Source organism: Nelumbo lutea, chromosome 2, assembly GCF_056320005.1.
Source record: "Nelumbo lutea isolate HS-2025 chromosome 2, American lotus-T2T, whole genome shotgun sequence".
In the NCBI taxonomy this organism is placed as follows: Eukaryota; Viridiplantae; Streptophyta; class Magnoliopsida; order Proteales; family Nelumbonaceae; genus Nelumbo; species Nelumbo lutea.
Window position 1 is genome coordinate 14,709,517 of NC_142685.1, and position 25,137 is coordinate 14,734,653.

The 25,137-nt window shown below is 38.7% G+C and overlaps 4 protein-coding genes and 1 long non-coding RNA gene across 15 annotated transcripts; 3 read left to right on the forward strand and 2 right to left on the reverse strand.

The window, feature by feature from the left end:
• The first annotated feature begins 330 nt into the window (after positions 1–330).
• Positions 331–9,908, forward strand: LOC148868734 (uncharacterized). Of its 10 annotated transcripts, none has more exons than XM_088972180.1 (5): positions 331–606; positions 751–797; positions 924–1,151; positions 1,282–1,856; positions 3,085–3,348. In XM_088972180.1, exons 2-5 carry the CDS (start codon positions 773–775, stop codon positions 3,106–3,108), a joined length of 852 nt encoding a protein of 283 aa, XP_088828306.1. In that variant the 5' UTR covers positions 331–606; positions 751–772; the 3' UTR covers positions 3,109–3,348. The 10 variants fall into 10 exon arrangements, with proteins under 10 accessions (XP_088828306.1, XP_088828305.1, XP_088828297.1 ...); XM_088972179.1 differs by having other exon boundaries at positions 396–642; XM_088972171.1 differs by lacking the exon at positions 3,085–3,348 and adding an exon at positions 9,792–9,908 and having other exon boundaries at positions 443–642; positions 920–1,151.
• On the reverse strand, positions 3,324–5,738 carry CYCD7;1 (CYCLIN D7;1). Of its 2 annotated transcripts, none has more exons than XM_088972169.1 (7): positions 5,514–5,738; positions 5,110–5,416; positions 4,910–4,996; positions 4,643–4,741; positions 4,344–4,548; positions 4,050–4,183; positions 3,324–3,956 (listed from the first exon to the last, which is right to left on the reverse strand). In XM_088972169.1, the coding sequence occupies exons 2-7, from the start codon at positions 5,392–5,394 to the stop codon at positions 3,627–3,629; spliced, it is 1,140 nt and encodes a 379-aa protein (XP_088828295.1). In that variant the 5' UTR covers positions 5,395–5,416; positions 5,514–5,738; the 3' UTR covers positions 3,324–3,626. The 2 variants fall into 2 exon arrangements, with proteins under 2 accessions (XP_088828295.1, XP_088828296.1); XM_088972170.1 differs by having other exon boundaries at positions 5,110–5,419; positions 5,514–5,640.
• LOC148868736 (glucose-induced degradation-like protein) lies at positions 7,113–18,696 on the reverse strand. Its single transcript, XM_088972181.1, has 8 exons — positions 18,623–18,696; positions 17,794–17,849; positions 14,125–14,268; positions 8,520–8,593; positions 8,292–8,346; positions 8,162–8,224; positions 7,947–8,074; positions 7,113–7,402 (listed from the first exon to the last, which is right to left on the reverse strand). The coding sequence occupies exons 1-8, from the start codon at positions 18,666–18,668 to the stop codon at positions 7,324–7,326; spliced, it is 645 nt and encodes a 214-aa protein (XP_088828307.1). The 5' UTR covers positions 18,669–18,696; the 3' UTR covers positions 7,113–7,323.
• LOC148868737 (uncharacterized) lies at positions 7,384–8,419 on the forward strand. The gene is made up of 2 exons (XR_016107712.1): positions 7,384–7,547; positions 7,662–8,419. It is a non-coding gene; the product is annotated as an uncharacterized LOC148868737 (long non-coding RNA).
• Positions 18,697–19,028: 332 nt separating the features above from the next.
• On the forward strand, positions 19,029–23,375 carry LOC148868738 (uncharacterized). Its single transcript, XM_088972166.1, has 5 exons — positions 19,029–19,166; positions 19,337–21,273; positions 22,444–22,645; positions 22,731–22,930; positions 23,038–23,375. Exons 2-5 carry the CDS (start codon positions 19,422–19,424, stop codon positions 23,154–23,156), a joined length of 2,373 nt encoding a protein of 790 aa, XP_088828292.1. The 5' UTR covers positions 19,029–19,166; positions 19,337–19,421; the 3' UTR covers positions 23,157–23,375.
• Positions 23,376–25,137: the final 1,762 nt, after the last annotated feature.

Consider the following 25,137-nt stretch of genomic DNA (forward strand, 5'->3'; position numbering starts at 1 on the left):
ATAAGTTCCTTACATATATATAATTAGTCTATCAAAGAAAATAACAACAAAGAAAGCATACTAATTAGTAAAAATAAACTTTGTACTGAACAGTCGGATCAGGAGTATCATGTTTAACTTTACACCTTACATATGTTAAAATTTTGGGATTTGACATAAGAATGCATCAAATATTGAGAAATTATACAAATAATTATAATAATATCGTTAACAATTCCCATGCCAGTAGCTGTTCAGGTGTCATACTTTCCGGCATCGTAGATTTACCCTTTATTTTTTAGTTTCATCCTCATTAAATACGACTCAATTCGACAAAGGTGAGGGAAGATTTTAGTATTTCGTCCAAGAAAAGAAAAAACACGAGACCCACAGCCTATATATGGACCGGGATGACGGTTGGTCTGGACAATAGGACCTAGTCGACGGCGACGGCGGTTATGCCAGTATCGACCGTCGATTTGTAACCACATGGTGAGAAAGAAGGGAAGAAAGTAAGCCAGCCGACACTTGTGAATAGGAATGCCATGAACAAAGCAATTGATGATTTATCAAATAATACGAGGCGTTCTGCCGTTCTCATATACCAAAATCCGGAAAAGAACACCGGTAGCATCGGTCTCCCGATGGCTGATGCTTTTCATAGTTCGTCGTTTTGATATCCTACTTCTTGTTTTTCTCTTTTCTTTTTTTTTTCTGTTTTTTTTTTTTGCTATGAAATTACACTCTTAAATTCTCCTGGTTGACACCCAGATTGCGAAGATCCCTTTCACCCATGGTTCATCATCAACTTATTCAAGGTGAACTTCTAAGCACGTTTTCAGTTTTTTTTTTTTTCTTTTATTATTTGTTGATGATTATGATTGCTTTTTTTTTTTTCATGGTGTTATGATGATATGGTACTGAACATAAATTTTGTTAGCTAGATGATCAGTCGACGTGGGCTGCACCCACGATACCTTCATTAGTGAACCATCAAGAGGAAGATGATGGTCACCGGTTCAAGAAATCTGTTCTGGACAAGGTGAAAGAGAAGGCAAAAAAATGGAAAAACACTCTTGCCAAGAAGAAGGACGATGCCACTCCCTCTTGGGGTGTAAGTCTGGACGATGACGATTTTGAAGATGACGATCCAGAATACCTTGGAGCCCCCAGTAAGCAAATTTTCAATAATTCTTTAATTTGTTTAAATTCTACCTAAATGATTCAAGCAGTGAAGACATGCATTTATTTTTCGAGATTCGCTCTCGCTTTACTCTTTATTTCTTTTCTTTCCATTTTCAGTGTATGAATCAGAGATGGCACCAGAAGAGTGCAAAGAGACTGCAAGGCAGCACCCAAGAACGAATCCTGTGATTTCTGACAAGAATGTTTTGATAACCAGCGCCGTCCTCCGTAACGAACAAGACAAGCAGAACACCCCTAGAAAGACAATTACGGAAACCGTTGCACCATCATATGCCATGATTACTGCAACTGTGTTGCCTGAGAATCATGCACCGGCACAGGGTGCTGCTACGGAGGCCACCCATAGGATCACTTCAAAAGTTCACGGCTCGGCGACAACAGCCTCAGTGATTGATCAGAGTAATAGCTACGGGCAGGAAGGGGAGAGAGCGCTTTCTGAGGTGACGTTAGATGCAATAAGTCCAGGGGAAGACCCTGGAGGAACGGGAGTCGTGGGGAAGGTGAGGGGGGCTGTTTCTTCTTTGCTCGGGATGAATGGGTCGTCATCGTCACCGTCACCGTCATCGCCATCGTCATCATCATCGTTATCCTCATCGTCGTCCACAAGAACCACAACAAATATGCCCTCCGGCACCGGCATGAATATTCCAATCGCTGGCACGGTTATACAGGTATTATATTTTGCTTCATCTAGTAAGTTGTTCTAACACAGCCGCACCCCACCCATAAATCATAATACCACCCATCGGCGCTCCTCACTTCTGATCAGGTGATCATGGAACTAATTCTAATTTAAGCTATTTTTTCTATTTCATTTTTTGATGAGGATGCATGCTGGCCTGGGTTGACGTATTCCAAACAACAACCAGGTTAGTTAATCTGGGCCCCATATTGCCACGCGTGTCTGGTGGGTCGGGCCCCAAATTTCTGATCTCATGTCTGAATCCGTAATGGGGTTCACTTCTCTCCATCTCCATTCTCCAATGACCCAAAATCGCTTTAGGAACCGACCGGGCGACCAATCAATCCTATATATCCCAATCAGATAACCCGGCGGACAGATAGATACAGCAAAAAGAACCTTGCTTTTAATATTCCTGGTTTTCTTTTCTTTCCTGGTTTTTTTGTTCATCAGTTTCTCTCTCAAGTCTCAACCTTGTTAGTTTAAGTACTAGTTTTGGGATTGAAGTCTGGACGATCCACCTCCTCACCCTTGATTGCATTCCCTGACATCACACCATTTGATGGGGCGGGGCGTCCTCAATGGATGGTTCTTCCCATCCCATCTGTAAATCAGGTCTTTTATACCATTATAGCTGCTTTAGTTGAAATGGCTTTGAAATAGGGCTGTTTACTGGTTGGGTTGGGTCGGTTTATTGACGTTTTTTCAATCGATCCGGTCTGATCGGTTTAGTTAGAAATGAAATTGAAATCGATTCAGTACTAAGTAAAACCAATTTGATCAATTTTAGTCGATTTGGGTCAAAGATTCTCTCGGTGGGAACGGTAAAGGATTAAGTGTAAGAAGCAAAGTTGAAATTTTATATATCAGAAAATTTTATATATAATATGTATATTTTCGAAATAAAGCTATATATATATATATATATATATATATATATATATATATATATTATCTAATTCGGTTAAGATCGATTTAGTTTCGGTTTTTATGCATAAAAACTAAAACTGAATCGAATCATCGGTTTATGTTTTTTTATAACCCAAAACCGACCGATACTAAAGAAAAATCAAACAATTCGGATTAGATCGAACCGGGTTGGTGAAAAAAGAAACAAATTCCTTTTTCCTATTATTGATATATTAAACCTCAATATCCTTACCACGTCGACGTTCTTCGGGGTTTAGTAATTCATATTTGTTTATATTATGTTACAGTGGTTGGTAAAAAGAACGAGGTAATTAAGGATATTCCAGACCAAATGAAGAGGCAGGCACCATTCGACGAACATATTGTTGCTGGTCAACTTTTCCCCTTTTGTTTATAACTTTTCCCCTTTTCCCCCTTTTTGATGAATACCCTTTTTTTTAATCACTTGAGGTCCTAATTTATGTACTAAAGGGCGTAGATTCCAATCTTATTTCCACAGTTCCAAAGGTTAAATTTTTGCTCCATCTATATAACTTTGTTTTCTTCGAGCAGAATTTGGTCTAAAAAGTTACACCTATGAATTCCCTGCTACACACCTGGGTTACATCAAAATAATAAGTAAATAAATCATAGATGACAAAACCCCTTTGGAGTTTTAAATAATATGCCTTTCATCCATCCATCCATCCATCCATCAGTGCTAGCTAATGAAATCCTCATGGACTTAATATAGACAGTGATCAGAAGAAAATCAATAATGGAATATGAGTTTTGGTTGAATCGAGCTAGTAAGGTTACTCGCTTGGTGGGCTTTATTAAAACGCAGAAACTAAATTTGCACACAATCGGGTGAAGGATCACGAACTGTGATATGGTTGGAGTCCCTACTACTGCAGCTGCTAATGGGGTCATCATAATCTTCTATCTTTCGTTTCTTTCCGTTTCGTTGGAAATTGATATTCGAACCAGACATCCTGAAGATACAGAGATCATGGACGTAGCTATCGCTCGTGTCGATCTGCTTCTTTGTTAATACAGTAGTGGGGCTTGAAGGGCAGTAGGTGTGGCGCCCACACCCACAAGCCATTGAAGAAGTACTACTGTATGATGGGTCTGCCACTCGCTCTTCCATCATCTTGTGACACTTCTCTATATCGGCCTGCATCGAACCGCACTTTATTAAGGAATAAATTAATTAATCATAATTGAACATGTAGATTCTGAGTCTGAGTCTTCTTATCAACTCACGTACCTTCTGAACTTGAGGGACGAAACTGCTAATGTTGGAGATATGGGCATCAGCTTTTGATGGAAGCAATTCTTCCAAACAGCATTTTAATGCTGATAGTGTGACAATGCATGGCCTGAACTCGAGGAATATGGGATCTGTTCAATCATTTCATCACTTATCTGTTTTTCCAAGCAATCTCAGAACAAACTTGCAAGAAAAGTAAATTGGTGGGACTCTGTAATTAAGTTGCAGTAGAGAGCAGAGAGGACTGACTGATATATAATATATATACTGCTGTCTGTTTTCTCTAATTACCTGAAAGAGAGCCGAGAAGCAACTCATTTAGGCGAGACGTTATGGCCTCGTGAAGGAGAGGTTGGAGGGAATTTAGGTGCCACGTTAGTAAATCCACGTACGAGTGGGTCGTTACGCAATTGATGCGCCAATCTAACACCTTAAGCACCGTCAGCTCCATCCGTTGGATCGTGCTCTCTTGGAAAGAATGGTCCAGATCCTCCATCTTCAATCACCCACACCCCTTTTGCTTGATTAGAAGCTCATTAACGTGTAAACAAAAAACAAAACAAAACAATAATAATAAAAATAAAACCTACCTGAAGGTCGTGTAGTGGAGGAATGGATACCTCAGTAAACTTGGCGGCAATGGATAAACATGCAATGGACAGTAGCTCAATCATCCAATATTTCCATTTCTGCTAAAAAAAGAAGAAAAATGAGAAAGAAGGGAAAGAAAAATATTATATATATATAAATATATATTTCATGCTGAAATATTTGAGCTAGAAACAAACAAACAAACAGACACAGTCTTGTAACAGTGGCTACATACAAATTAAACCATGCATCCCGAGGCGTTTTACCTTGGAGTACTCCATGGAAACAAAGCGGTCGAAGTAATTTACGGCATCAAAAACCGTGGTCAAAGAGAGATTCAACCGGCGCTGAGACTGAAAATTTGACAAGGAGAAGAGAATTTATTAGCAAAAAGAAAAAAAAATTGATTTGACTTTAGAGAGTTGCAAAAGATGATGATGAATAGAAAGAAGATGTAATAAAGGACCTTGATAAACCATTTGATGGCATTGACGCGAGCAGTCACAACGTCCAACGACTTGAGATGCTGTAAGTATCCGGGGTCAGGCATGTAAGTCATCTCCTTCTCCAGAGAGAGAAGGAGAGCATAGTGGTGGTCCTCTGTGGTGGTGTAGAAGTAGAACGAATAACCGGCGGGGGTCTCTCTCTCAAGATTGAATTCGCGGTGCAGAGAGAGAGAGATGGTAGGCGTAGGCGTAGTTGTAGGAGTGGTAAAAAGCCAGTCCTCGTCGCAGTGTAAGAGGCTATCCATGCGTCGGCTCGTCGGTAGCTCTCTACTTCTCTCAAGGTCAAGGCAGACTGATCAGCTCGTCTAGTTAATAAATCTCCAAAGCCAAAGTGAGTGAGTGAATAAAATACACAACAAAGAACCTGAGGAAGGTTTAGCAGCTACAAATGAGGGAAGGAGTTGAAGATGCGGCCAAGTGCATGTACCCGTCGGCATTCAATAATAATCTAAGGGGCGAAGGGACAAGTGAAATTGTCTGACATGAAAAATCTGCAAAGACTGTACATTGTAACTTTTGTTTGTTTTCTTCTTTAGCTTACAAACAGGGAACGAGAGGGAGAAGAGAGAGAGAACCACTTACCACTCCCGTTGGTGTTGTTGGAGGAGAGATCAGAGATGCTAAATAGAAATAGAAAATAGTAGAGTTGGGGATTTAACTCAACCAGGGTTAATTAAAATAGGGAGAGAACGAGGGGGTCGGGAATGAGAAATGGCGAGGAGGGAGGAGAGCGTGGGGACATAAAAGAGGGGCCACCTCCCTCATGAAGTGGGGTAAATGCAAAGAGATGATGGTTTTATTTGAAGCATGGGGTTTTGACCAAACAGTAACCAATCGCGTGAGCACACGAGGATGGGAGGATGTACAATTATTGATTGAATTGCGCAACTCGCCAACTCGCTTCATCTTTGTATTTGTTTGTTGTATATCTATCTATCTTTCTTTTCTCCCAAGTGTACCAGGGGAATTTTAGTGGGGTCCCCCACTTTGGATTGTGTTGACGGATCAAACGCGCACACACACACGAGAGAGAGAGAGAGATGTATAGTCGTTATAGTTTAGTAAAATGTCCCTTGGTAACCTGTGCTATTCATCAAAATTCACGGGGAGTGTTGACGGATCATACATGCATTGTGAATTTGTGACAATCACACATTAATAGCAGCAAGTGAATTAGCTAGCATAAAGAAAGATAACAGCAAGTGAGTTAGCTAGCATAGAGAAAGAGGAGGCTTATGATACTGCTGGACCACTGTTCCACGTCTTCCCCTTTTCCGGACGCTATGAGCTGGGCCTATTTATTTTCAGCTTATGATGCATGTGTTTTGGTCCAATTCTGTGCATTCCACCAGGGCAGTCGGGAAACTTGACAGTTGAACCTCCTTAGAAAATAACATTACTTCTGGTATGGATTTTAGTCCACAAGTTTGCTTGCTGGTAGAGTTCATGCGAGATCACATCTAGCCGTGTATTGGGAACATCTCCCGATGACAATATCATTGGAACTGGTACTATCATCGGGAGATGTTCCCAATACATGACGAGGATGTGATGTGGGGCGGAGATGTGAACTCAGTTTATGCACCCCGTGACAACTCCTAATCTTTTCCCATTTTGTTAAGATTTCAGACCACTTATACATCTACTTAACTTGGTACCAGATGCAGACTTCTTCTCGATATATCGTATATACATCCACTTCATTAAACCAAAATTGATGTCCAACTCTGTTCGCTAACATCACTGGAATGCATGTGTCAATATGCTCAAGGAAAGGCCGAAAGGGGGATAACTTGCCTCCATTTCCTGTCTGAGTTTTAATTTTTAAACCATCAACCATGATACAGAGTTTCATCCGTTTGGAATTTGGAACGTGCTGAGAAGGTTATACCCTTTTACCAACTAATGAATACCATGACAACCTCAAACAGATGGAAATGGAGCTAAGTACTATCACCACATGTTTGGTAATCATGATGTTTCTGATTGTAACTTTTAACTTGAGCATACACATCATAATAATCATGGCGTAATTCTATAATCACAATAGTGAAATCTTATGCTTGTAAATTTCATTGTTCTATAAGTTTTCTTATATTTCATAAGAATACAGCATCTTAAAATAATAGCTAAAACTCTTAGTCTTTACCAACATGAAACCGAATGAAAACATTCTATTGTAACTGATATGATGAGAAGCTGAAACCTGATCTTCCTTCATTTGTGGATTTCAGCTCAAGCTTCTGAAATGGGCTGCAAATCAGGTGGAGACTAAAATTATTCACTGCATGCTCTGTTATTTAAAAATAAACCAAAAAAAAAAAAATCATGATGACATTGGAAACTCCAAAGGCCTGTGAACTAAAACAGATCTCACATTCAAAAGAAGTCTCCTAAGGTAATTTTTTTCATCATAATTGTCTGAGGTCAGATTTTTTTTCCACTAGGGGAGTGCCCAAGTTACTTCTTTTTTGTTTATTTATTGCCTTTTGGGTGTTCTGCATTTATGCAGTCTATACAGATGCATTTTCATGGAGAATTTCATTAGTTGCATTGGTAGGACTATAATCCTGGCAATTTCTGGGCAATCATTCATTCAGAGAGGTACAAATTTAATGTACACATGCAAATCTCAAGGGTAAAAGAAGGGGGCATCATTTATTCTCTCCCTCAATAGCTTGGATCATCATTGCCTAATGACTCTTTTACTCTTTTTTCATCATTTATTCTGTGTGTGTGTGTGTAAGGAGGGGGTGGGTGGATGATAAAAACGAACATCCTCAGCAAGGCACCCTACCTGCTGTTAGGGTCATAATAGAAGCCACTGATGGAGCCATCACTACAAGAGAAGCACACATAGTAAAATCCAGCAATAGTCAAGCCACAATCGATTCCAACATTCACAAAGTACTGTTCTTTCCATCTCTGTAAAGGCAAAACCAAGTGAGATGATGCTGTAATATAATGGAATTTAAATTACTTTTCATCGTGTAACATTTGAGAGTACAATACCATAAATATATATGGGTAGCTGCTGAGGTCCAAAGATTTACCACCATCAATCTCTACTTGACTCTGAAAAGGAACATATTTGTTACGTTTAATGTAAACTTTTCTTGTGAACGAAATATTGGTCTCTTACCAAAAGAGGAGAGAATGATGGAAACTTGGACCAGTGCCGTACATCATGCTCTGGCCTGTTAAAAAAAGTAGAATGTTTATATGTGGATATTTTTTCCAATCAACACAGTTGGAAATCACTGAACAAAACCTTTGTAGAGTCTAATATATCTTTATGTAATTCCAGAAATTATCTTCAGATATTTAATTCAGTCATGCTTGCTCAAGGGGTTGGAAAAGAGGTTCATACGTTGCTTCCCACTTGCCAGTGAAGAAAGTATAGTTCTTGGTATCAACAATTTCTCCCTCCCAGAATGTTACTACCTGATTTACCAAAAAAAGAAGAGAGAGAATGTTAGTACCCCAAAAGTGGTACACATCTGCAGGGGCAGGCTGGGGGAGGGGGGCAGATGTCTAATGATGGAGTCTTTAGAACTTTGACTGAAGTCACATATCATCACCTTTTTACAGGAATTGAAATCTTTGAAGTGAACTAAACAACACCATCATCGTCATCTAAGGTTAGTCCCAACTCCCAACACCCAACCATATGGGTCGCTACATGAATCCTATTTTGCCACTCTGTTCTGTTCAGTGCCATATCCATTGTTAAATTATGAGCCATCATATCATTTCTTACTACTTCAACCCATGTCCATTTTGATCTAGCCTTAGCTCTTCTAGCCCTTTCAACTTGTTAATTGTGATAGACCACTTCTTCTTACAGGTTCTATAGATGCTCTACTTGCCCTCATTTTATCACCTATTGCAGCTTCTCATATGTTCCTTTGAATTAGTTTATTTTTGACCATGTGCTTTCTAGTTTTTCTACTCATCCATCTCAACATTCACATTTCCGCCAAACTCATTTTTTGGACATGCTTCTTGACTGGCCAACACCATTCTCCATACAACATTGCTGGCCTTAAACAATTTTGTAAAATTTTCCTTTGAGCCTGAGCCACCTATCACATAAGACTTCAGATGCAACTCCTGTTTTATCCATCCATGTTCTAATTCTATCTTTGACATCCTCCTCAATCTCTCTCTTGTTATGGACTAGTAAATGTGCATGTGCTTTTCACATAGAAAATTTAGATGATGTCATGATGATGATGATGGTGATGGTCATAGTAATTGTAAGATGGTGGAGTCATAAAAGTGTGCTCACCTGGCTGATTCAGCCTAAACCCAGGTCAGACCAATCTGTTCTTATGTTATATATTTAATTCAAAGGCACACTTAGCGCTGGAGCATTCCATAATATCAATTAAAAGCATGTGCATTAATTAAGTGTGAGAACATTCCAGAAAAATAAAGGGTAAAATGGTAAAGATAAAGTCTAAGAAAGTTCTGGAATGTAGGAGACCCATTTGACTTGTAAATAAGTAACTCACCCAAATTCAGAACCTTTTTAACCCATCTCTCATTTCAGACCCATCTACTCTTTCTCCTACACATTTTCGCTCTCTCTCTCTCTCACCACTACTGACCTACTTTCCTCATCTTCCTTTCTTACCAGAATTCCAGCTTCGGCGAACTACAGAGGCCTGGTCCCTCATTGGAGGGTATGTAGACAGGCCCTCCAGGGGTTTGGCCAGATCTTCTCTCCTCCTCCCTTTCCCAATTCAGACCATCCTCCTCAGACTTTCAAGGTATAGACCACACTCCATGGCCCTACAGTAAAAATATATCTCCAAAATTTTCTACATTTTTTTTATGTTTCTATCATATGAAAATAATGCTTATTTATCACACTTACTCTTGTTTAACATGATGAATATATAATATTAGAGATGTGCCCAAATGCTTTCTACACAATCTCTGCATTTTTTGTGTTTTTATCTTTTTTTTCTAGTTTTAATTATTTAATTATGACATCAAGGGTTATCACAGAATGGTTGAAGTGTTGACCTGCCACCAAACAAGAAAATTTCATTTTTCGGTCTTTTTTGAATTTTGTATTTCATTTCTATCATCAATAAAAACAATTTATGTTTATCACACTTACTTTTCATTAATATGATTAATATAAAGTTTCTACAAAATGTTTTATTTTCTATAATTTTGTATTTATTTTTATTTTAAAAAATTATTATGCAATTATGAAATCATGGGTTGACCCATTTGACCTAGATGGTTGAATTGGTTACTTGCCATCTGGACAAAAGAACTTCCATTTTTTTGTTTGGTTGTAAAAAACATGGATTTTCCATCTAATTAGCAGAATTTATTGGTGAGAAAAATATCATAAATATGCTGTTGAGGACTGTATATTAAACAGGGCCATTCATTGGTTGAGAACTATGGACCTATTTTATACATTCTCCTTTCATGATTTTTGGAGAAACTGGTTAGCGGTGGCTAACAGCCATACAAGGAAGGACAGGAATTCTGTTGTGTGGATACCTCCACCTGTAGGATGGGTAAAGCTGAATTTTGATGGAAGCAGCCAAGGAAACCCAGCCCCTTCCGGAATAGGAGGGGTGCTGAGAGATAATGAAAGCAAAATATTAGCATTGTTTTCAGGCCCTGTGGGAATAGGAGACTCCAATAGAGCTGAGTTATTAGCGGCAGTACAAGGTATTCAGATTGCAGAACAGTTAGGAGTCCAGCACTTGGTAGTTGAAGGGGACTCTGAGATTGTTGTGGGATGACTGACAGAACCAGCTTCAGCTATGTGGCGACATAGAGATATGCTAAGGAAAGTCAACTGGATCACAAAAGACATAGCTGTTACCTTTCATTGGGTGGGAAGATCAGCAAATGCCTTAGCGGATGGGTTAGCTAAGCAAGGGGCCTCAAGGGAACATTTATTTTAGGCTGCTTTGTAATTTTAGTTCTGGTTAATTCTGGTCAATTCTGCTTTAGTTTGATGTAATATTTGTTAGAAGAGGTAACAACTCATGCCTCCTCTTGGGTCTACTGTATTGCCTTAAAATATAAGACTTAATGAGAGGGAATTAAATGAGGTGAACAGTAATAGCTCAAATTACATTTTCTGCCCTCACAATTAAAGAGTGACCAAATTCTAAGGGGTATTTTAGTCAAGAAGAAAAGCTCCACAAGCTCATTCATACTTTAAATAGTAGTATAGATATAGATATGGATTATTTAATTGAAGCAATGGAAGAGGTCACATTGAGTTATCTCTTGGTCTCCAACCTAAGTGCAAATCTAATTTATTTTAGTGAACTGAACAAGTTACAAAAATTTAGATCTTGCGGTTGGGGGGAAACCTGGGTACTATTGAAGTCTAACCTGGGTGAACCAGCAGAAAAATCCAGCATAAAACCCAATTTTCACCATGACCTTGGTTCAAAGGATTTGCTGCCCAAGAATATCCATATGAACTATATTCTTCAGCTGCTACTCATTGATCTTAGTGTGGTTAGGGCTTTTCATTGGGTGAAGACCACAGATGAGTTTAAAAGAGTTACAATTAACTTGATCTTAAGAGTTGAACAGGCTGTGGGCAGATTTTCTTCCCCAAGAGATGTAATATCTGTACATTGGACAAACATCTACAATTGGTAAATTCGACTAAATTTTGTATGGGAGTTTCCTTGGGAATCCAGGTCAATCAGGTGTGGGAGGGGTTGTCCGAGGCCATGATGGGAGCATTTTAACGAGTTATGGTACCAACTAGGCTTGGTAACTCTGTGAGAGCTAAACTGTTAGATCCCTTACAAGGGTTGAAATAAGTATATGGAAATGGATGGAAAAGAGTGGTGATCAAAGGTGACTAACAGGTGGTGGTACTGCAATCAAGTTCTGAAGGACCTTAAAGTTTAAGATATATGGTTAGAGATGTACTTGTGTTACCTTTCAATCTGAATTGCTTGTTCAGATGAATTCACAGATTAGCAGATACTCTAGCAAGGAAGGGTGTTAACAAGAATGAGATAGATTGGAGAATGCCAAGGCTGATTGCAAATTTGCACCTGCCTGGACTCCCTGAAAGGGTTTTTGAATGCTTAACAATGTACATAGCAGCCCTTTTAAATTACATCTTATTGTATCCATGTCTGAGAATTTATTGTCAAAGATGTGCAAGATTCTTTCTCTCCATGCTGTCCAGATAATTGCAGCAGGCAATATTCCCAAAGAACCTTCCCTCTACTACTTAAGCCTTGCAGTCTCCATCCTTGGATTAATTACAGCACTGTTTCCAGGAGACTGCTTTGCACTCCAATGCATCATAGGGCCAAAGTCCAAAGATGATGTGAGAAGTTAACCAATTGTTAAATTTTGAAGGGGCTAGCCCAAGTGTCAAGGCTTGATGTAGTGGAAAATGGAGTTTCTTCAAATCAGGTACCTGATTTGCACACCTACATGTCAAGACAGTATTAATGTGTTTTTTGCAGCTTGGGGAAAGCAGCATGAATGCGGGACACTTGGAGAAGAATATAGAGTTGGGTATGCAATGCATAGTTCAATGCAAGTCTATAATCTATATCCCTATTTCATTTGAAAATAACCCTTTTCTTCTTATTTTTATAACTCATGCAAGAGGTAGTGGAAGGAAAAAAGGCTGGGTTCAAGAACATATACACAGCCTGCTATGCTCAATATGTTAGCTATCCAGCTTACAGCATAAGATGTGTCTGTAAACAAATAAAAAAGGGCAACTCAGTGCACGAGGCTCCTGCCAATGTGGGGTCTGGGGAGGGACAGATGTACGCAGCCTTACCCATGCCAATACATAAAGAGGCTGCTTCCAAGATAACCCTGGTCATGCAGGTTGCAATGGAGCAACCCAACCGTTGCACCAAGGTCCACCCTCAGTTATGCATGTGTCTGTAAACAAATGAAAAGGGCAAAGTGAACAAGCAAAATCTTGTAGCATGACGTGGGAGAATAATGCACTTGTAAGAAAGGAAATGCATTTCATGTACATGGTGAGAACAGCCTGGCAGGGAAGAGGATCAGAAGGATCACCATGTGAATCTTTTAGTTGGAAGAATTCAACAGCTGCTGTAATGGTGTTCCTCCACTTCCATACTTGTTAAAATGAACTTTGGTTGCAGTCTAGGCAACCCGGGCTTGTCAGGGGGTGGTGAAGTGATAAGGAACAGTGAGGGAAACATAATTGCCATGTTTTCAGGCCCAATGGGGTAGGAGATTCAACAAGAGCAGAACTTTGGGCTGCACTGAAGGAGATTCTAAGGTTGTCACAGGGTGGTTAAATCAGGAAGGGGCACGAGTTTACAGGCATATGGTCAGGGAAATCAAAATCCTGATAAGACCAATGAGGATAACTATCAGTTGGGTACCTCAGGCAGCAAACAATCTAGCTGATGGGCTAGCCAAACAGGGGGCTACAAGGGACAATTTGTTTTGGGGTGTGGTAAAGTAATGACTTTCTGGTGTAGTACAGTTAGCAGTGGCTAACCTAAGGATATCCACATCTGATGTACATCTTATTAATATTAATTGAATTCTTGTTTGTTGACGGTAAAAAAAATCAATACTGGCATGCCATAAGAGATGGGAACAGACCATCAGGAGGAATTTCATAGTGTAACAAACTATCTTTTCTAAAGCATTCAGAACTTTCACATGCTTTAAAATATCCAGGCACATGAACACAAAGATAATTAGATGAACAAAAGAAAATTGGCACATGCCTGCGATTTTAGGTCTGCCTTTTATTTTGTGAATAACATGGTTATTTAACAATGAAATTCTAAATAGGTAAATGAATGGGAAAATGCACTATCAGTGATGCAAGTTTCATAGAACCAAGACAAGGTAAGTGAAGAGTATGGTAGAATGACATGCATAGGAAAAGGGAAAAAGAGAAGTCACACAAAATTCAAAAAAGAAAAAAAGAAGGAAAAATGGTTGCTTACTGGTGTCTCTGCTAAAGGAACATTAAGGGCCTCCATAGTGCCACATAGATAACCATGATCAAGGTCACAACCTTGGATTCGCACATTAACCCTCCATGCTTCATCTTTTTGTAGATTAGAAACATTTTGAGTCCCAGAAAAAGCCTGGAAAATGAAGCAAGACTATATGGTGAAAGAGGAGAAAACTAACATAAACCTAACTCAAGAAGCTTTCAGCTTAAGGACAATCCATCTGCAAAAACTTCTGCATTGTATTAATCTCAGAAGAAATCTGGAAATTCTCAATTATGCTACATTGTTTTCAGATATAAGCAAACCATGGTTACCAGTAAGAGGCCAAGGTTTTTTCTACCCTCTTTTTCATTGTTTTAATTATGTAGGTGTTCAACTTATAAAAAAAAAATTATGTAGGTGTCATGTAAACCATGCAATATTTTTAGCTGTAGAGCTGACCACATCCTATGAGAATAAAATTCAGATGAAGTAGTGTAAAGGTGATTATAGAAACCCTTTTTGTTAACAAAAGAGAATTACTTATATGTTAGAGGCTCCCAGGACGCTGTTAAGATAAATTGATCTCGGAGGACCTTTTAAATGTTTTTGGTATGTTTACTTTTTGCCTGATAACCTGGACAATCACTTTTTAAAGTTTATTGTATAAGAAGACCTAATGAAGTATCTACCAATAATTATTTGAACTCACAGAAACATTATAATAAACTCAGAAGGTTTTCCTTTCTTTTTCATTTGAATTTGATTCAACTTTTTCCTGGCAAAATAAGTGAAAAGAATAAACATAAATTACTTTTCTTTGATAAGTTTTTTTTTTTTTTTGATGAATAACAAAAACTGATTTATTGGAATACTGGATTAATAGAGAGTACAAAGGTGATAAAGGGAGAGATAAACTCTCTTAACTCTCCCAAAGACAGACAACATAATTAAAATACAACCCAAAATAAATGGTCCCTTTCCACCCCCTGCTTTGCTAGTGTATCTGCAAATGAATTAGCATCCCTTTTCACCCATTGCACATTGATTTCCATTCCTTGAGATAGCCATGTACTCCTTTTCTCATTTATATAGCACCACCATTCAGGTTCCTCTTCCTTTTGTAGCCACTCAAATAACTAACTTTGAGTCCTCCTCAATGTTGCCAAAATCTTATGATTTGCGATATGATTCATGATTTGAAGAATGAATCCCAAGAGCTTTGATTCGAATCTTATGTCCAAATCCTTTTTTGCAAAAATCTTACAATTTTTGTTTGAATCCTACGATTTGATTCATAAATCTTACGATTGATGCAACTTCTACAATTCACTACAGTTTAAATAAATTCAATTAAGAATTGGTTTTCTACTTTGTTATGTTTTTGTTTATATTTAGTTTTGTCAAAGGAGATTTTATAAAGCCCTTACTAGAAAATGATTTGTTTACGTTACTTAAGACTAGAAATTGAGTTAATTTTGCATCATATGTAAGTTAAAGAGCCAATATATGTGGATTTGTTTGACTTTCAAGTCAAACTTGATTATATCATCTCAGGCTTCTATTGTATAAGTGGTAAATTCTATTATTTTAGGTATATATAGATCAAAAGTATGGTAAAGCCACTTTCCTATATATATTTAGCCTTTTAACATAACTATATTTAAAATTTTGACAGGTTTATAAAAAGTAGAAATGATCTTATGATTCACGATTCAATTCGACTCAACTTTGTCTACGACTTACGATACGATTACAATTTTCAAAACATTGGTCCCCCTCAAGAACTAGCTTCTGGATATTCATCTCTCTAGCCCTTTGAAGAAAGACCTTCCAGCACAACCATAATCTCAGCCCACAAAGAATCACTATTCACTAATGCCAATTGATCCCAAGTAGACAAATGATTCTTCCTTCCTCATTCCTAAAGACATCCCCAATACCTGAAGGGCCTGAATTTCCTTCACTCCTTCCATCAAAATTCAATTTAATAAAAGCACATGGAGGAGGGGACCAAGTTGGTCTAACCACAACCTTGCTAGGAGCTGAGTCAGCAACTACCTTCCAATTCCTCACCAAATCATCTGCATGGACTCCCTCAAAAAGATCAAGAGACTTCACCTAGTGGATAACCCTAATTGTAATGACCTTGATCAGGGCATCCCTACTTTTCTCCTTATCAAGAAATATCCACCGATTCCTTTCTTCCCAAGCTGTCCAGCACACAGCTGCCCTTGTACACCTCCATAAAGATCTTGCCCTCTTCATTGGCCAGGTAACAAAGGTAGAGGCAAAGAAGCTTTGTACGTTTGGCTGGGGGTTCCACCTGCACCCAAACGAAGCGAGAAAGCATTATGGAATTGAAGAAATAAAAGGGTGGGAGATTAATAAGTGGTAACAAGACTTTCCATTAGCCTTACAAAGAGAGCACTAGTTAGGGGATAAGCACCAATTTGGTCTCTTTTTTTGCAGTAAACCACAGGTGTTAATTCTCTGCAGAAAGGCTTCCCAACAAAAAGCATCCACACGAGGTGGGACAGGCTTGCACCAAAACCCCCAATAGGAAAAGGTATCCCCAAACTATCCCTTGGCTGAACTAAGACTGAGAAGAAAGAGGGACAAGAAAACGAACTGAAAGAGGAGAGAGTCCAAATTTGACTATCCCTTATGGTGGGATCCAGAAAAACCCCTTCCGACCTTTGGAGAATAGACAAAACAACACTTATTTCTGACTCATGAAGCTCTCTCTTGGAACCCAAGTTCCAATCAAAACCAAACGGCTAATTATAGGCACAATGAAAATGACGTAGAGAGAGGGAAATTGCTATTCCAAAGGACAATTATCCAACCACACATGATCCCAGAACTTGACGCAATTTCTAGAGCAAGAATTATACCTGACAAATGGCAAGAAGGATGGTAAGATTGCATGGATGGACTTCAAAGGAGATACTCTAGAAGCCCTAGCCAAAATCCGGGAATCCCAGCCATTAGCCGCAAGCCCATGAATACTAATGATAGCTTTTGTCCACAGCTTGTCTTTATCCATAGGTAATGACAAGGGCTCATAACAGGAATCTCAGCCACCGAATTCCTACCTACCCTCCAACCCCTTACCAAATTCCTATTGCTAATAATGCTAATATATTCCTTCTTATTTTTTATAAGTCATAAACATAAGTTATTTGACAATATCTGTTTATCAGATTTCTGGGAGGCTTATGTGAAGCTGAGAAGGAGACTTTTAATACTGAAAAGGGTCTACATCACAAAATGATATCTTTTATATGATGCACAAATGCATGTTCCTAGCATTGAAAGATATCAATTGAAAAGTAGCAAGATATTATGACCATGGAGGCCTTATATGACTTTTTGGTTTGATGACATATGCGAATATGCTTGGTGCAATTGTAAAATCTTGGGCTGACAAGCATCAGAATGTGCATTCAAGTCTGAGAGTGATCATGTTGTGTAAAATTACCAAACTTTAAACCTTTATCCAGTTCCCTCTTCCCTAAGGCACCAAATAGCCAGTACAAACATTAGGTAATGGCTTTTATAATGAATCCCACATCTAGAATTTCGTCTGCATTAGAAAACAATTTAACGGAGAGAACCATAATTTTACTGTATAATACTTTATAAGCTCCAAGAACTAACGAATGTTCGGATTACCTGTCCTGCGCTCAGAAGTGTACAAGCTGGAGGGAGAACATGCCCAGAACTCGCACCTTACATGGAAAGTTACAGTTAGAATTCTTTCTATTAGAATTTTATAAGCAAAACAATAGTGGACCTGAGAAGGAATATATTAGCAAAACAATCTTGATGAGAATTCTCAACTAAACTAGCTTGCTCTTCACTAAATTCAAAAGAACTTACAGTAACTTGAAGATCAATGCTAAATAGGTATCCTAATCCTAATTAACATCAAAGCCTTTTCCTGTTTGCATTATGTTAGTAGAAATATAGTGTCAGTTTGTATGGTTATAATAACCTCTCCAAGAAACAACCCACTTCCATCTGCTTGATGCATTTCATATCTTTCTTGGTTGCATGCTCGTGTAGATTCCTTCAAATTTTATGTCTTGTCTCTCTCAGAGGTCTACTGTCGATCAAATACGGGATTCAACCTTCGGTAAGGTTTAGTGGGCTCATCATATCGAAACCAACCCGATGATGGTAACCCTAGATAAAATAACAAATCAAGGACGGCTCATCGATGTTTTCATGTAAATCCTAACCCTAAATCTAACCCTTATCTCCTCTTGTAGCCCCATGAATGACAATACATCATAAGTTATTATGATTTTTTTTTATCGTTATTGTAAGTTCTGATTATCCAATAACAACAATAGATATTTTTAGCTTCGGAGATTAAAGAGATTCAAAAACAGAAACCCAACATGGAGAAGACCATTAGAAAAAGGAAATCGTTTTTCATATAAGAATCATATCTGGATCTCTCTAGAAAAGACAGATGGAAGTCAAAATTAACCGGTACCTGAAACTTGCGAAGGTGCCGAACTTTCCACCACTCTCACAGGCATTCCGCAGATCAATCGGATCTCACCAATCAGAGTAACCCAGTCAGTCGACGTCTTCCTCTTTGTCTTCTCAGGGGCAACAAAAGAAATAAAAGCAAGCTCTGAAAACCTCGATGAAGACACCGGTTCAACCGAAAGACGGCGTTCTCCAGGCGGTCTGAACGGATTCCGAACCGTCTCCGGCTTTCCAGCACGGCAACCGGATTTTTCTGCTATTCCTTCTGCAAGCGGCCCAAGACTCACTGGGAAGTTGACCGCGTAAATACCGGCTGAGCCGGTAAAATAAAGATCGGCTCGAGAAGGAGAGAAACCCGCTGCCCTCGGCATAACTAACCGGTTCATCCGGTTAGACTTCGACTCCCTTCCGCGGTTTATAAGCAGCGACCCGCTCCTCACCCTCCTCTTTCCCTCTCTTCAACAGGGAAAAGGGGTCTCTCTCTCTCTCTCCTCCACCATCCGCCCCTCCGCGCGCTCAGCGTTCGAAGACTTCAAAAGTTACAAGTAAGTACCGTGGCCCCCTTTTTTTTCCGGCTAATTTCCCTTATTTTTGGCTTCTGGACTGGAACTCTCTCCGCAAAATATATGCCTGCGAGCAAAAGGGTCTTTCCTGTGTTGATTTATTGTATTTATTTATTTGTTTTTCAATTAAAGAGTGGAAGCTTTTGTTGTAGACTCTGGAACAGTCGCACCAGTGTTTTCAAATTGTAAAGAGTCATTCTGTCCGGTTTAAGACCTATTGTTTTCTTAAGTTTGGTCATGGCATCTGAACCGGAACCGGTACCTGTTAGCTCGCAAAAACATGACCCGGCGTGGAAGCATTGTCAAATGTTCAGAAATGGCGACCGTTACCGACTCAAGTGTATCTACTGTGGAAAAATGTTTTCGGGTGGCGGGATCCATAGGATTAAAGAACACTTGGCTGGTCAGAAGGGCAATGCAGCAACCTGCCTTAATGTGCAACCTGAGGTCCGGCAGCTTATGCAGCAAAGCTTAGATGGGGGCGTGCTGAAAAGGAAGAAGAAACTAAAGATAGCAGAAGAGAAGACGGATGCTAGCCCATCTCCTCTTCTTCTTGAGGGCACTACTACCCCGGCACCACCTAACGAGTTAGATACGTTTGCCACTCCTGGGGAAGCAACTTCTGGTTTCCAATTGATAACAGCCCCGGCCCCAGATACAGTAGAACAGAATTCGGGTTTGTTAGCAAATAGGGAGGAAGAAATGGGTCAGGTGACTGACAGAAGTACAGATAAGAGGAAGAGAGGGCGTATGGAGAACTTTTCTCCTCCACCTGTACTTCCTGATGCACCTCCAATTGGTAGTAACCTTACCATAGGACCAGGAAAGGGGAAGGAACATGTGAATTTGGCTATAGGTCGGTTTCTATATGATATTGGGGCACCTCTAGATGCAGTCAACTCTGTCTATTTCCAACCAATGATTGAAGCAATCTTGTCTGAAGGACAAGGGCTCAAACCTCCATCCTATCATGATCTTCGGGGATGGATTTTGAAGAATTCGGTTGAAGAGGTCAAGAGTATAGTGGATCAATATAAGGGGTCATGGGTAAGGACTGGATGTTCTGTCCTGGCTGATGAATTGATGACAGAATCAGGTAGAAGCGTTATAAACTTTTTTGTTTATTGTCCTGAAGGACTTATGTTTCTGAAATCTGTTGATGCATCAGACATACTGAGTTCAACAGATGCTTTGTATGAACTGCTTAAGGAAGTTGTGGAAGAAGTTGGAGTTCAGAATGTATTACAAGTGATTACTGATAGTTCAGAGCATTATGTTGTTGCTGGGAAGAAGTTAACTGAAACATACCCTACGATGTATTGGACTCCTTGTTCAGCTCGTTGTGTAGATTTGATGCTCAAGGATATTTCAGAGTTTGAGTGGATAAATACAACATTTGAGCATGCTAAGTCAATAACAAGATTTATCTACAATCATCCTGTGGTTTTGAATATGATGAGAAGGTACACGTATGGGAAGGATTTGGTACAACCAGCAATCACTCGCTCTGCCACGAACTTTACTACATTACAGAGCATGGTTAGTCTTAAAAATAATTTGCAGACAATGGTTACTTCACAGGAATGGATGGATTGCCCACACTCAAAGACATCAGATGGCCTTGTCATGATTGATGTCATTTGTAGTGAGTCTTTCTGGAATTCATGCATTTCTATCATTCGTCTGACAGATCCACTCTTGAGAGTGTTGAGAATGGTAACTAGTGAGAAGAGGCCTGCAATGGGATACATTTATGAGGCCATGTACCGAGCAAAACAAGTGATCAAGAAAGAACTGGTCAAGAAGAAGGATTATGTGGTCTACTGGAATGTTATAGACCAAAGATGGAATCGACAACTAAGTCGTCCTCTTCATGCAGCAGGTTTCTACCTAAATCCTAGTTTCTTTTATGGTATTGAAGGAGATGTGCATAATGAGATCATGTCAGGGATGTTGGATTGCATAGAGAGATTAGTACCTGAGATAAAAACCCAAGATAAAATCACCAAAGAGCTGAGCTCATACAAGAATGCTGCAGGGGATTTTGGGCGGAAGATGTCAATTAGAGCTAGAAATACTTTGCCTCCTGGTAAGATCCTTTCTGTTGATGTAAGTTGTCTTTACTATTTTCTTTTAAAATTTGCTGTTTCTTGTAATTATTTGTTCTTTTGTTTTAATGACATATAAGTATAGTAAGCCCCTATTTTACTATAACTTAATAAAATCTCGAAGAACCAACTTGGTTCCATATTTTACTACTATAATTCTCTAATATCTACTAAATAATTTTTAGGAATTTTGTGTACTATTAGATATTAAAATGTATTATATATTATTATATACAATATTTCCTCATATATATAAATAATATTAGCTCAATATAAGACAAGTGAATTACTAAAGTATGTAAAAATAAGTTCCTTAAGGAACATCGTTTTAATTATTCTTTAAAATAAATGCCATATTAGCCTTTATTTTCTTAAAAATTGACATCACAAGATAATAAAAAAAAGGTTCAAGGGACAATCCACCTATCCTGTGTATTTTATCATCCCTATTTGAATAAAAGAAAAGGAACAAAAGTATTTTCTATTTCCAAGATCCATGAGTTGGACAACCATCTTGTTTTGCTTTCCTACAGTCCTACTATTTTCTTATAATTGTGAATGAAGATACATCTGTGAAGAAAAAAATGAGTTGAAGCATTTACTTATAAAGGATGGTATGATGCATGCACACAGAAGCTACACAATGGATTTCTTGTAGCATTTACTTTGAAATAAAAATCTCTGATAACTAATAGAATTTCTTTCTACAATTATTATTAGTTATTAGAGAGTCAACTTATGCTGACATCACCATGGAATGATGGTAAGAGGTTGTTTACATTGCCTCTTATCCCATGCCAGAGTTGGGTTTCAGATGGGGGTTGAGGCTCACCATTTGATGGGTATCACCACCTCAAGATCTTTGAAGGTGAAAGTCAATACAATCAAATGATTCTAATTGTCCAAGGTATTCCGTTTGAAAGTTCATAAGTTTTGGTTAACAATCCATAATATATCTTCTATGGTTGCTTTCTGTGCATTTGGACCTGCACTGGGGGTTGGGGAAGCCCCCTTGAAAGTGTCATCTGACAGATGAAGGATCAATTACTTCCTGTTCTCTACCAATGCAAAGATTTTCTCTGTGTGGTTTTGTTATTGTTTCATACGTTCAAAACATTCAACTGATTTCTGCATGATCTTATTCTTCTTAGTTGAGTGGTGGTCTACTTACGGTGGAGGTTGTCCAAACTTGTCACGGTTAGCCATCCGTATCCTCAGTCAAACTTGCAGTGCATTCGGAATCAATCGAAATCAGAGTTCTTTCAAGCAAATAAACAGAACTAGAAACAGCCTTGAGCACCAAAGGTTCAATGACCTTCTTTTTGTTCAGTACAACTTGCGATTCAAGCAAATGTAAGTAAACCAACTGGACCTCGAGTTAGGAAAATAAAGGGAATTGGAAAGGGAAAGAAACTAATATCATCTTCTGACTTTCCAGGCAACTTCGTAGGAATAAAGAAGCAGATGCAATGGACCCTATCTCCATTGACAACATTGATGTTGTTGAAGACTGGGTTGCAGAGAAGGAAATACTCTTAGGAGAATATGTGAATTCAGATTGGACATCACTTGTCCAGCCTGTAGCTAATGTTATGCAGTCATTATCTCCAAACAATGAGGATGAAGGCATGGTTGAAGGTAATGCCATTTCCTCTATTTAGTAAGTTGAATGAGGATATTTACACTCAGATAATTAAGCTATTTTGACAATCTTATAAAAAATAAGTTATTTTGACAATGAACAGGGTATGGAGATGATGAGATATATGATGGAGTCAATGATGATGATGTTGAGGAGGAGGATGTTCAAATTCAATGTCAGCAGGAAGGCTACAGTGATGGGAATTTGGAGGGGCAGACATGATAGAGTATATCTTAATTTGCAAGGCTTGCTGTTGTAGTCTGGGAGGGTTGATGACATCTTAGATCTTACCTACCCTCTCACATGACAACTAGGTAGGGCAAAGCATGGTGAAGTAATAGTGTATACTTAGAGGTTCATGATTCATAGTTTTAACCTTAGTAACCTAAATTGCTGTAAAATGGCGAGGACTACTAATTGGTCTAAAGAAGATTTTACAAATCTGTGTGTAAACAGCATGATCTACTTTTTATTATTTCATTTTATTTGGAGAGGGGGGTGGGGGGAGGGGTTAGGAAGGTGTAGACTATAGAAACTGGTTCTTTCCTTCTGTTCTATTAATTTGATAGGTTTTCTCCAATATTGGTGAATTGGAGGCCATTCTATTTTGTTTTATTTTTTTCATCTGAAATCCAACTAGTAGAGTGAGTGTATTAACATCATCCCATATAAATCTAAGTAGCTGTACTTTTGATGTAGGCAAAAAAGCCTTTTTTTTGGATCATAATGTTGGCAAAAACGCTTGGGTCTTGGGGCACAGGACAGGACCTCTAACCGTTAACCACCGGTATGAGGGTCCCACACATACTTGGCTGCTGTCCTAGATTAGGATTATCAGGACTTGACATTCAATGGGCCCCTCCCAACTTGAGTAAAAAAATCAGCTTGAATTATTATCCAAAATGTGTTTCTGAAGCAAATATACGGACGGTGGTCAAAGTTCACTTTAAACTCTTTGAAAACTTGAGATCTTATCATTTTTATTTTTATTTTTTGTATTTGCCCTCTGTGGGTCATGAGCTTCTCAATATTTGCCACGTGGCAAGTTATATAAAGGTTCTTTCTATGCCCACGGACTGACTGCTTAGTTCACATGATTCAAGTGCGGCAGACGACTCTCCACATGATAGCTGTTACTGATTTATGTATTGGTTGTAACATTTTTAAGTTTTAACCGAAGTCTTTATTATGAAGCAGGGTTGAATTGAAATGTACCTGCTTTTGTTGTTGAACCAAATTGCATAGAAAAACAAACAGAACAGAACAGTTGTGACTTGTGAAAACTCAAAACTGTAGGGATCATTTCGTTTCAAAGATAACCTATCCATTGCCGCACCAGGCACCACCAGTCTGGCATGGATGGGCAACACTTGAACCAAATTGCCGCACCGCCAACCCACGATACATAACAGTGTGAACAGCAGATCCCGAGTGCTAACATGAGAAGCTGCAATCAGAGTTGAAATAGCGGCAGTAGAAGGATGGCATTGGAAGTTGGAACAATTGAAAGCTGAATCATGTACAAAGACAATACTTGTGCAACACTAGATATCAATTACCAAACACCCTCCAAATGTGGCCAATTTAAAGGGCTCTCTACTAAGCTTTGATGATTTGGATTGGCTACATACATCCATGGCAGAAATAATAAGAGAGGTCCTGTAGGAAAGCCTACTTAATTGTTGCTTCTATCTGCAAACAGGTTTTTTTATTATATATTTTCTAATCAAAATTCTTTGTTATGCTTTGTTCTTTTGTGAAGCTGTAATTCAAAATCTCCATCATGGATTGCGTTTATGGTGATAGCACTGTTCCATTGCAACCAAGGTTCAAGCTCAAAACATCGATACATATAAGACCCAATCAAAACATCAAATCAAAAGGTAAAAAAGATAAAAATAATTAAAAATAATAATTTGGTGAAACCACTCTTTCGTACATAAGCATTGCATAGGGATTATAGTTGATAAGAGAAACCTTTGGGTCTTATTATCCGTAAAAATAATCTTTTTAACATAATTTCTACAATAAGGTAACCTTTTAAAAAAATATCAAAAAAGGTAGAAACACTGTTCATCTCCTTCCTCCTTTCAGACCACCGGACAAATCTCCCCACCTCCGATTCCACACTCCCCACTGGCTCCACTGCTTCAGGCTCAAGCTTCGGGAACGATTCCAAACTAAAGATCTGTTCTTTCAGTTT